At 45.2% G+C, this 12577-nt stretch overlaps 3 protein-coding genes across 3 annotated transcripts; 1 reads left to right on the top strand and 2 right to left on the bottom strand.

Annotated features, from left to right (window-relative positions):
- Window positions 1–177: 177 nt before the first annotated feature.
- On the bottom strand, window positions 178–716 carry ATNIH1004_003737 (uncharacterized protein; the record flags this gene model as incomplete). Its single annotated transcript, XM_033568410.1, has 2 exons — window positions 178–401; window positions 458–716. The coding sequence occupies 2 exons, from the start codon at window positions 714–716 to the stop codon at window positions 178–180; spliced, it is 483 nt and encodes a 160-aa protein (XP_033430405.1).
- Window positions 717–6225: 5509 nt separating this feature from the next.
- Window positions 6226–7200, top strand: ATNIH1004_003736 (fungal specific transcription factor domain-containing protein; the record flags this gene model as incomplete). Its single annotated transcript, XM_033568409.1, has 4 exons — window positions 6226–6260; window positions 6373–6646; window positions 6708–7014; window positions 7193–7200. The coding sequence occupies 4 exons, from the start codon at window positions 6226–6228 to the stop codon at window positions 7198–7200; spliced, it is 624 nt and encodes a 207-aa protein (XP_033430404.1).
- A 2602-nt stretch (window positions 7201–9802) lies between these two features.
- On the bottom strand, window positions 9803–11031 carry ATNIH1004_003735 (uncharacterized protein; the record flags this gene model as incomplete). Its single annotated transcript, XM_033568408.1, has 2 exons — window positions 9803–10607; window positions 10664–11031. 2 exons carry the CDS (start codon window positions 11029–11031, stop codon window positions 9803–9805), a joined length of 1173 nt encoding a protein of 390 aa, XP_033430403.1.
- Between the last annotated feature and the right edge of the window lie 1546 nt (window positions 11032–12577).

Raw genomic sequence — 12577 nt, 5'->3', positions numbered from 1 at the left:
ATTCATCAAGATACTAAACTCAATATGTGCCAGCCTTTTAAGTAGGGTCTGTGTTCACCAGGGTATTTGACATGTCCAGGTTGCAAAACACCAAGTCCACAATTAATATCTGCACTCGACACGCTCTTAATAACCAATTTCGCAACAACAACACCAACATCTGTGCCTCAAGTTTTATTAAACTCCCAAGAGAGCAAATAAGCTTATTAACGCGGAGCCCACAAGTCCCAGCGTAGATTGGGAAGTGACGTCAGCGGCGGAGCCCGATGTTGTAGTGGTGGAGGGACTAGTTGAGGTTCCGGTAACTCTATTGGTGGTGGCAGTTGCTGTTGCAGTGACTGAGGAGGTTGGGTTGTAAGACGTGGTTGAAAATGAACATGATCGCACGAGATCGTTGGCATCTAACACATGGTTCGATTATTTATTTGCAAGAAACAACCGAATGGAGGAGATTTACCGTTATCATGTCCATCACGGCTATTCTGCGCAATGCAGGCCTCGCACAACGGGATGCTGGTGGGCGCTTTGGAATCCTTGCAGATGCAGTCGAGTTCCTGGGTGTCATCCTGGTTTTTGCGGTCGCAGGAGGCAGTTAGACTCGCCACTGGATCACAGATCTGCCGACATTGGGAGGGGACATCGTTGATGTCGACGTCCACTGCGGCGACCACGGAGCCCAAAACTAGTGCGCACAAGAAGGGCTGAGAGATAAACATTTTGATCGTTGGAGTGATAACGACGACGATTCTTATGTTTCTGCAGGCAAATTCGGGGCAGACCAAAGGTCGCTGGGAGTAGGTAAAGGGAATATTTATAAAGTCAACCCCCGGATCTTCTGACACATCATACTGTATTAAAAGAGCAAGGTCCAAGTCGGAACCTTCCGTTGTTGCCAATAATCGACAAGCACCGCCACGATGATCAGCCAGGTGCCACCAATGAGAATGCAGGAGACGGCGGTGAGATCACACTGGTGTAAGGGTGAGATGCGAGCATCTGGCGAAAAAGCAAAGCTTGTATCTGCGCTACTGCATACTTAGGTTCAATAACTAATTTATGGTGTGGATCTACTTAGGTAATGCATATATGGAAATCAAGGTAGCTCTATTCATAGTAGACATAAATACGAATAGACGTCATCGACCGAGGCACACTAGACAGACTAGAGAATGTGGCAAGCTGTGTTTAGAGATTGGAAGATACTAGGCAAAGTACTCACAAGACATGTGAGGTCAGAATATAAAGTCCAGAAAAGAATAAAATACAAGGCAGAAAAATGATCGTTTTAAGATTTAGGTGCTCGAACAGGTCAACTAACTTCTTGTGCTACTAGCAATAGCGGCGCCATTACTTGGAATAGTGTTCCTTTGTGGTCTATTTCTGTTGCATTATCTGTCATAAATAGCTCAGATATCTCACATTTTCCTGGCTTCCTATTATTTTGATTGTATGTTGTGTGTATTAGATTTAGTTATGTGGGTCACCTGATGGCCATTATATCTTCTCACTTTACGAATCTCTGACTTCCACGGAAATGGAACCAATTATCTCGGCATCCAAGGACATACAGATCTACATGAGACATCATGTAGATAACCCGAAATAGGTCCAAAAGTGATACCTTTGGCCACATTCCTCTTCGCGATTGTGAGCCATTTCCAGATCTCAGAATACAATATCTAGTCTGATAATAAATGTCCAGCAGTTCGTCTCCTGTCCCGAATGCACGTATATGAAATAGAACACGGTAGACATGCCATGGATCCGGGAAAAAGTTAGATACTATCATTCATACATGATTGACAACCCTTTAAACTAGCTTCTGTCGGATTAGAGAATGCGCAGAATGCATCTACGTCGAGTAAATATACTATCAGTATACTCGTATTGACTATGTCCACATTTAATGTACCTAACATCGTGTTCTAGCACTGTACATCCTCCCTACATTCAGTTATATGAACATTTAGCAACGATTCTGATATAGAAGAGACTATTTCTCAAGAGGGAATAGATTAGCGCTATGTCAACAGCAATAATGGAATTAGTGTAATTGTCAGATATTCGGTTACTCCGGAATAGGAAAGAGAATACGACTTGTAAAAAGGTCTAAAATATGCAGTTCTTGGGCTGATCCGTTTTTTTCGATTCAGTTCTTAATTGCATTCATTCTTCTTATTATGTTGTTGGCTACGTGTTCTCAGATTTTTGACCCCCACTTTTGTCACATGATCCGGGCTACATACAAACATACTACAACCATACGTCGGTCAGCTGAATACGCGTATGAGCCAGTATCACCGATCATATAATAATATGGATCTGCATTGAAAAGGATAAGGTCTCTTGAGGTCTCTAACTATCTGAATCTATCTGGGGAGCTGGATAAAAAGGTGAAAAACAAACAAAGGAACAAAGTCGGACCGAGCGGATGCTGAATAATGAGTACTATTGGCCCACCTTGGTCGATGCCATAATTACTACCGCACTCTTTTGCTGCGGAAACCTTGGGCCATATTCTTTCTGTTTCCGGCCGGACTTAGTGCCGCTTTTTACTCCGGGAATGATCCGGGAGCGTGGGGCAAGTGCTGGAGTGCGTGTGCTGAGCACTCGGAGTACTCAGGGAGCGGTGTTGGAGTAACCCAGAGCAATCTTCAGAGTAGGATCAATCTTTGATCGCTTAATTTGATATGGACTTGGAATATATGCAGGCCTTTTTTACGTGAGGCCCAGTTTGCGAAATATAGGCTACATTTATCATTGCCATATAGGTTTCCAAATAGTGCAAATTATTGGATTAGATAATTTCTGGCCCTCATTCAATTAAGACCGCAAAAATTTTTCGTAAGACTACATAATTTCAATGAGAATGTCGCACAGTAAAATCAGCTTCATAATTCTGGCTGATACGTATATTCTGGTGCCCCATAGAAGTATACATAAGTCAATCTGGAATTCAGCCATAAGGAATGCGAATTAGTGGGGAATATCGGAATAGCTTAGAATAACTTCCTAAGATCACCTAATCTCAAGTTATATCGACGTACAAAGGACGTACATTGTACTACCTTAGATTCTGCCTCTGCTCTCAACTCCATCTTAGGTGATATTCGAGTCCTTCTCCAAAAGGACATATACACCACTATGCACTTGATGTTTTACATCATGAGACGATAGGTGGTCATCAATCAGATTGTCTTTTACAACCAGTGGGAAAAAATAATATTAAAACAGAGACCAAGACTTGGACGTTTAGAAGGAAGGGCTACACCCAAGGCTGAGAAAGGAAAAAAAAGGCGGGGGAGGGGAGAAGAAAGAAATAAAGCAACGCCTCGCAACCAGTGACATACAGTAAAGCTATGGACCTGTGAGAAATATTGAGTGGTTAGACATGAATGTGAGCTGATTTCCTGGCCCCAAGGTGAACTGTCATGGGCTGAACCCATAGAACCTACATAATAGGCTATGTACAAAAAGGTATGTTTGAAGAAGGGAAGAAAGAAAGAGGAAAATGAGAGTCACGTCTTGTGGGTCGACGGCCAGTAGGGCCCGTAGGTGTTATCATTTTATGCTATTTGACTACACCCAAGGAAGGCATTTAAACCGATTTTATAACGAGAATTTTTATTCTAGCAACCAACTTTGTACTAGAGGCATATTTCAGGCCGAAACTCATCACTTATATCAATCTGGGAACAAGCTTTTGCAGGGTTTCTAGCTAGTGAACTCGCAAATCAGCTAGTTTCTGAGTTTCCCAGTTTTGAAATCAAGGTTTGTGTCATAAATATATTATATGGCAAATGGCAATTCATCACGCAACGAAACACGGGACCAGTAAAGTACTCCTACAACTGTCAAAATTGAATTTCGAGATGTTATAAGTTGAAGGTGTGTTTTTGTGGTCATATGATCGTACTACATGAGACAAAAGATTTGCACAGTGCTCGCTGACACGTCTCCTTTGCCTCCTTCAGCTTGTCCTGATGAAAGTAGAGATTCCCAAGATTCCTCAGTGTTTCCAATGTGGACGTACGATTAGGACCTAGTGCTTTCTCGTGACCTGTCAATGCCCGCTGGTACATTTCCTCTGTACCGTAAACATTGAGCGGGTGCGTAAGTAACCTTAGATGATCCTTTCCTTCTCTTTTCTTTTGCTGAGGGATATGTTTTAATGATTTAGAGGTCTTCGCCTTCACAGCAAAAATCTGTGGACTGAAGTTAGCTTGTACAGTACCCCCTAGGAGCTCCTAGGAGTAAAAAGTTTTCAACAGCTTTACAATATTCATCTGTCATGTCTATCGACTTTGTCCCCTAAGCCAATGACTGAGTCCACCCTGTTGCCAGAATATGAGGAAGGCCTCAACTTCCCATCTTTTAACTTGGGCAACATAACTGTTGAACATCCGCTTACGGGGGTCCATAATTATAGCCATTTGGGGAACCATTTCAAGCCCGTCTCTGACTAATTAACGCAGTAAAGTTCTTACTAAATTAACAGTAGGTTCCAGGATAAATTTAACGTAGGGCAAGGCACCTCTCTACATGCATGCAGCGACAGGGGTAGTCCAGTGTAGACATCCTTTCGTCCGAGTCCAGTGACGAAAATGTGTCTAGTTGCTTGTCTCAGTCATGCTTTTGAAGCATCGGCACTAGCGATGGCTGCATTTCGGAGCACAGTAGTATTTGTTAGGATAGCCTCAAAGTCTTGCCGGTCAATTAACAGACGAACTGCCGTGAACTGAACCGAGCTTATCGAGTGTCCAAGGGGTCAGCAGGCTTGATAGCCCTAAGCAGCCCCGCTGTAGACTCTGCTATGTTGGTGAGCTCCCTGTCTGACGTCTTAGTTGAGGAATGGTTCCTGTGGATACTATCTGCAGCAGCCTGCAGCAGCCCAGAAAGAGCATGGAGGTCGCTTGCCATCATGTTAAGGTCTAAAGCAGCTGCGTCTGGAGCTGTGAGTGAATGGCTGCGTAGGTCTGAGATCAGCCCATGCCCTAGGCACTGTAAATATGGATAAGTAGCGAGCCTCATAAAAAGGAGGGACGAAACTAGATATTTATATTTTCGTATGGTTCACCTGAGTCAGACCTTTCGCACATTATGGCGGCACAAATCCGATAACACTGGAGGAAATGGTCAAGGCTTCATACTCGTTGCCTTCTTCCATCTTCATCTAGCGGCGTTCAACCATCAGCATGCTTCCAGGTAGTAGACGTGTCTCGGCCAGTCGATGCCGCACAAATTTTGGACACATGATTTGGGTCGGTAAATTCCTCATCCAATCGCCGATTTTCCAGATCTCAGCGCAACATCAAAAAGGTTCTAGCAAAATTTTGTCAAGGATGTGTGATTTTCTGCCCACTAGGATGAGTTTTGTTTTCGGGTATTAGGATAAGAGAGATAAACCAGCCTGGCAATCTCCCGGCAGAAAGCAAATGAATCGGTTGTGATAACCTTACCTGAGACATCGCGTACAGCTCAACGCAGTGACACCTGAGGGCACAGGGCTTGGGAAGCTTCCACCATATTCTCGCTCCCATGACAAAGCCCTTTTACCTTCTTCCTTTCCCCCCTATTTTTAGAACTCTCGATATAGAACTCAATATTATTTTATCTATCTGATCTGTCTGCCATCACATGGTTCACGAAGTTGGCGCATCAGCGAGGCCAGAAATTAACATTTGTACGTCACTGTCAGTAGCTTGCCGAATGCTAGACATTTATATTCGGACTTACACGAGGGCGCGTCATTACCAATACGATTGAAGTTCGCTTTCATAGTGCTAACAGAGTCTGTGCATCGAGCACCGCTATTCGTCGGTGCCTCAAAGGAAATCCCACGAAAGAGGTTAATGGGTGACAGAGTGTCGTCATGGTTCCCCCTGCTTTAAATGGGTCGACAAAGCCTGGGGAAGGACACTAGTGCAGAACTACCGCAAAATCTCCGGTGAAATACTAAAAAAAGAAATTAAGTTTGCGGGAAATTCCATTACGTCGGCATTTTAACACTCTCGCCTTCGGTATTTTCTCCACAACCCGACATACATAATTGCAATTTCCCGCTCCCTACAGGTTGCGCATCATTTTCAAGACATCGCATATATCAAAACATTTTCTGGCCATGGCGGACTGTGCCCCGTCAGAGAGGCCGAAGAAACGCAGAAGACCGCCGCTCGCTTGCCACCAGTGCCGAAGGCGAAAGATTAGGTGCGATCGAACGTCGCCATGCGGACCCTGCAGGAAGGCGGGGAGCCCAAGCTGTACATATGCTCCTGTGCATCTTCCGCATTCCCAAGCGAATGGAGCCCTGCCGTCCCAAACTAGGGGACTAAGCAGCACAAACCTTCTCCCACAATTAACTTCATCCAATAGGGTTATAGCCTCGCAAGACAATGGAGTCGCCTTAAACCACAGCCCATCTAGAGGTTTCAGTCCGAACACTCAGCCTTCTGATGCAGCCAGTGTCGACTGGCTGATTGCCAAAGTCCGTGATCTAGAACAGAAGCTTGCCCACAACATCTCCAAATGCAGTGTTGGAGACGGTAACCTCGAACGGCTGGAACATGGAACACCTGTACGCAGCACTGGCGTAGTATCCAAGACGCGGTACTTTGGCCGAAGTCATTGGTCTAACTTGATACAGCTCGTAAGATTTCCCCTACGATTTGATATTTTGAAATGCGAAATGGCTCATTTAGTGCGCACAGCTAGCCGTCGAACTTTCTCTCCTCAAACGCTCTGAGCTTGAGAAAGATGAACTGTATCAAGTTTTAGCAAACCTGAAGTCCTTAGCTCGTGAGATCAAAGGGAACCGTGTCCAATCGCTATCGTCAACCGATCTTGGCAGGCATATTCCCGCTCGGGATGTCACTGATCTGCTTGTCGATCACTACGTGCGGAATTTCGAAGGCACCTTCCGCATTCTCCACATCCCAACCTTCCGCTGCCATTACGAAAAGTACAGACAGGATCCCAGCTCGGTCAGCGAAGGATTCATTATCCAGCTCCAGCTTTGTATGGCTCTCGGATCTATAGTTTATGATGATGTTTTTGTGATGAGATCTACAGCAATGCGATGGATCCATGAAGCTCAGCTATGGCTCATGCTACCCGGGAAGAGTAGAATGGCAATCACAGGCATCCAAATAATGTGTCTGCTGGCCCTTGCTAAATTAACTTGTGGGGTTGGCAGTGATCTAAGTTGGATCACGACTGGGTCGTTAGTCAGGATGGCTATGCATATAGGCCTGCATCGGGACCCAAAACATCTGCCCGCGATGACAGTGTACCAAGCAGAGATGCGGCGGCGACTTTGGGCCTCTATACTTGAGTTAAACTTACAATGTTCGTTTGAGGCCGGTGCGTCACCTCTTCGAATGTTGATGATAGCCAGCTCACGGAGGGGCCGGCTAATCATCAAACGCTGCTCAAAAACGCGCCCGATGTTCTGACACAAACCTCTATCCAAATTGCGCTTCTGAAGTCGCTCCATCTTCGGCAAGGCTTGCTAGGGCACATCAACAACTTTCACGGTAGCGAATCATATGACGTAGTCCTCAGCCTCAATTCGGAGCTCACAGATGCCTACCGAGTTTTAAAGCAGACTCTTTTGTCGCTCAATACCAGCCAAAATGGGCCAAACAGCTCTGCGCTTGTAATGCTCCATATGCCAATGGCAGAAATGTTAGTCCTTCGTTTCTTTCAGGCACTGCATCAACCAGTTGTCGTAAACAAGATTCGCGACCCTAGGTTCTACTATTCTAGAAAAGTCTGCCTTGATACATCTGCAAGAATTATGCACGTCTGGCATACAGCTGTTCAACCCAAAACTTTAGATGGCATAATTGACTTCAGACGCCTTACTACAAATGGCACTGGCATTTTTCATACTATCCTGCTTCAGGCCATAGCCACTATCGCTGTTGAGCTCATCCATCAAGAAATGGATCAGCCTAGCACGAGTCATCCCCTCATGGACAATCCCTCTTTACGTATCTATCTCGAAGAGGCAGTGACGTGGACTCTCGAACGCGTCCACTCCGGAGATACCTCCGTAAAGAGCCACTGCTTCCTTACAGCCTGTTTGAGTCACCTAGACTCTCTGGAGACTGGTTTAGATGAAGAGGGCGTAAAGAGGGCTGTTTTCCAAGGGGCAACATCATCCGCTAACAAAGGCTTTCAGGTACTAAAGGGGGTAGCTAGGAGAGAAGGGCTCCTTTCAGAAGTTTCTGATTGCGAGTTCAATGCTCCAGAACAGAACCCAACAATCAATACTCTGGATTGGTTGGATGATTGGGTATTCGGCGACGTAGAGTTGCTACCGTCCCCTCTGTGGGCGTAGCTCGATACACAACTTTAGCATTGGTAAAATAAGCAGCAATTATCAAGCAAATATATTTTGAGTACAAGCGCCGCAAGAACTGGGATCTGTGGCATATTTCCCACTGATGCTCTGTCGGCGGTACAGGTTTTGCAATATGGAATATTATAATTATGCACAGTCTAACTAAAACTGTTCTCTGGTCTCCGTGAAGAATGCTCATCGTGTTCTTTTCGTGAAAGTCCCTGTGTTGGGAGACCAAAAAAAAAAAAAAAAGATTGGGGGGAAACGAATGTGTGTCTCTACTGATATTTGGCAAGGGCAGAACGCGATTCCACTCAAGTAAGTGCTTGATCAAACGCTATTATTCATTTGGAACCTTCTCAGAGATGTAGTTGAACGGATTAAGCATTCATGATTAATTGATGAATTAGTGATATTAAAAAACCTGATACAAAGGCTGACCAAACAAGCAGTAGCTGAGAACACAAACTATCTAGGAATTATCATCGCAGGGCATCCATAACAAATGGGACCCCATTTAAAGGAGTAATAGTGTGACACTGTTAGGCCTCAATATACTCTCTCGCGATTACTCGCGACAACGCGAACCAAATACTGTATTTGGTGGGTTAACTTCGGGTTAACTTTGTATGATATGCAAAACAGCATGAGCTGGTCAAAGACTGTATCATTCGAACCGGGGGCAGGCGCTCATGTTCTGGGATTCGGGGGTACGGAGGCACCCGTGAAGTAGGCTAAATAACGAGTGAATTTGCATATAGATACTGACTAAGAGAGTGCAAACCGGCACCCGGAGCAGAGGGATAGCCCGATATTCCGACAATTATAGAAGGTCACGAGCAATTGGGAAGATGTTGGAAGCGATTGTGCATTGTATTGAAAGGGTGCCAGGTGGCAACTACTAACTAACTAATATGTTCTATACACAGCGAGGTCGTACCGGGGGCAGCCGCCCATGCATGGCAGTATATCCAATATATATAAGCCGTGCCATCAGAAAAAGAGAGGTAATGACAACACACATCACAACAAATATAGAGAATATTCAGGCTCATATAGAATTACACCTATATATATCTGACAGGTATGCAAATACTAGCTGGAAACATGGAGGTGGTGTCGTTTGCGGTCATCTTGACCGACCTCGCACCTGCCTGTAAGATGGCCTCTGTACTCCATTAGCCTGTCGTTCACTGCACCTCATCAACAATCCCCAGGAATAAACTTTTAGCAAAGAGTGAAGCTTTGACCGAAACCTATCACTAGAGTGCTAGATACTGCCACAATGGTTCATCTAGCATCGACCTGCTGCAGGACATCTGGTTTGCTTCTCATCGATCAGGTTTCGATGCCAATTAGCGTCTAGATTACCCGTTTCTCAACTTCTGTTCTATGATAGTTCTGATTTTGCTGAAAGTAGACCATAATTACGAATATCATAGAATCTATTTAGAGTTATCAAGGATCCCTCTTCTTTATCGCTGCTTCTCGCGAGAGACGCGCTTCATTGCCCAAAACTTCAACATCACGTTCCCAAACCATTAAAATCGCCGAACTTACTGGCCCTAGAATAACAGCACAGAGAATTGCTCTTGCGACAATACTCTTCGTAGAGATTCTGCCAGGATAGTTAGGCAGTTGACGTAGCCTTAATGCTAGAGCCCAGATGAGGTGAGCTATGCTGATAAGAGCTAGATCCCACTGAACAAACTGCAGTATTCCCTCAGACAGAGATGGCATGGTCACGTTTGTTACAAAAGGGTTCACCAGTCGCACTAGGTGCACTGGATCCAACGCAAGTGCGATGTGAGAGCGAAAGAGGAAAGGCACAAAATAAGCAGTCAAAGATATGCTCCAAAAGTAGACATAGGAAAGAGCGCTACAAACAAAACCAAAAGCATACACCCCGTGAGGGATGCTGAAGGGTGGTCTTCCCTGTCTCACTTTAGTGCGGAACGTACACTCCCCGATTTGAAGGAGTCTACGGACCAAATAGATGGCAATGGGAAATATTTCCCAGATGCGGACGAATTGAACTTTCAGATCGACTGAAATAAGTGACGGTGCTGGAAGTGCAGCTAGAAGTGATGGAATTCCAAATCCCAGGACGATAGTTAAAGGAATTGTGTACGATTTCTCAGGATCAATAGCGATATCACGGCTAGTGAGCCCTGCGCCTTGTTGCTCTAAACAGAGGCCGAGAAATGCGGGGCTGACAAAACCTAGGCCAAGGAGCTGTCCGAGCATCGCCATTGTCGTAAAACTTCAGCGAGGGATTAGCCGACCTCTCTATGACCCTACAGCAACGGATGAACTCACAAGGATGGCAGCTTGCCTATATTGCCACTTCTTCTGCTCTCAACCATCCCCAACACCAAGATACCTATTGCAGATCCTACAAAAGGTACGAGCAGTAAGGTAGTGTCGGCTGCAGCACCTTCGCTTAGATCGTAGAAGAATGTTGTAAATCCATTTAAAGCGTCATCAAGCCTTTCCCAACCGGACAAAACAGTGTTATATGGGAGAGATCTGGACCCAATGCGGTGCTGGCGAGCTAAACTTAGAGATTCAGAGAACAGGCCGGTGCTAATGGGGAAGACAAGTAAAGCAAAAAAGCCCAGGATGCTAACTGTATAAAGGACGCTTCTAGCCAGCTGGCTATGTCGAGGAAGGTAATAGGACGCCATAATGAATAGAGGCCTTGATGCTGAAATGCAGGCTGGCCATTCAGTTGGGCGTCTGCCCTTTAAATTAGAGAAACTGCTGAAGCACAACTGGTCATACACATGACCCCGTTATAAGTGAAGCCGAGGGCTAAAGCCCTTTAATGATTACGAGACACTAAAAAGTCAAATTGGATTAGAAAATCTGAGCCTGTTGCGTATGCTCTATAGATACGCCTTGTTCCGCTTCGCCCCCACATGCCGAGATAGACAGCTGATTACCCCGCATGTGATTTAGAGCGAAAATATGCCACTCCTCAAAATTCGCAATTACTTCTAATATAAATAAGCCTAGTTTGCAATGACATTACGACGCTGGTGTAGTAATAACGCCATGATGAATCCTCAAACCGCACGACCCAGACTCTCACTCAGACTCGCTATCCCGCTGAGTGCGATACTAATTGTTTATGCTGTAATGGCTTTCACTGGTGTGCCTAAATATTGGAATAGGTCTCACTTGGGAGTTCTCTCAAACTACAGGCAAGCAGAGGTACGGCAACTCCCTGAGTATCATACCGTGTAAAATTAACCTTTCAGCAGTCTGGCATTAATTTTATAAATCACAGACTCCAGACAGCGCCGCTCTGGCTCTACCAAGGATTGCACGCTGCCCCAGCATTTATATGGTGCATATCAATACCACTTCAACATCTTGACAGCCTTCGTAAAGAGCATATGAACTTGCATCGCGTTAATGGGTACATAGCTCTTTCGGTCTCCCTGATTCAGTCACTGAGTGGAATGGTGTTTCTATTACGTGACCTCACCTACACGCACGAGAATGTCTTCCATATTCATGCACTTACAGTTAGAGGTGTATGGATCCCCCCATTCATATGGCCTACTTTCACAGGGGGGTTATGGATCTACGCACCTGTGTTCCTTTTCACTCTCTTCCGCACGGTTCAGATGGCGAGGGCAAGAAAAATCGAGCAGCATCGCAAGTGGGCCGTGCTGCATTCTATCTGTGGCTATACGATTGCAATCAACCGTGTCAACCTGTCGGCAATAGTTGTTATCGGAAATATATTGTCATTGCTCCCCGATTATGTGCAGAGGCAATGGTTAAAGCTCCCAACAAATCTCCCTGGTATTGTTGAAGTTGAGATCAGCGCTTTTGCAGCTGCAGCGGCTTATGCATACGTTTTTGCGGGGATCTGGGCAGTCTCAGAAATGAAGCGAAGCAAGACTAAACCTGGGAAGCAAGATTAGTCGGGCTGCTATTTTTAAGTTGCTGGATTAGTGCTGTACTGGCTTCTGTGTCTTTCGGGAGAGCCCTCATGCATGAAAATTATGTTGGTTATGAGATATTTCCGGTCCAAGGTCCAGCTGAGACCATATGAGCAGAATATGTCACATGCTGTGCTTGTGTCAACTATATATAAATTTATGATTTTATACCGTACTTTACCCCGATCCATCTGTTTTAGATATACCGAAATACGGTTAAGGGCCAGTTCGAGCGTGATTAGTATGTTAGGAGACGAGGGTAGCGTGTATACAGGTA

The sequence above is a fragment of the Aspergillus tanneri genome, assembly GCF_003426965.1.
Source record: "Aspergillus tanneri strain NIH1004 chromosome Unknown AapTan_1_pilon_pilon_pilon, whole genome shotgun sequence".
NCBI lineage: Eukaryota > Fungi > Ascomycota > Eurotiomycetes > Eurotiales > Aspergillaceae > Aspergillus > Aspergillus tanneri.
Note: the sequence above shows the minus strand (reverse complement) of the source record. Positions and strands in the feature narration are given on the sequence as shown.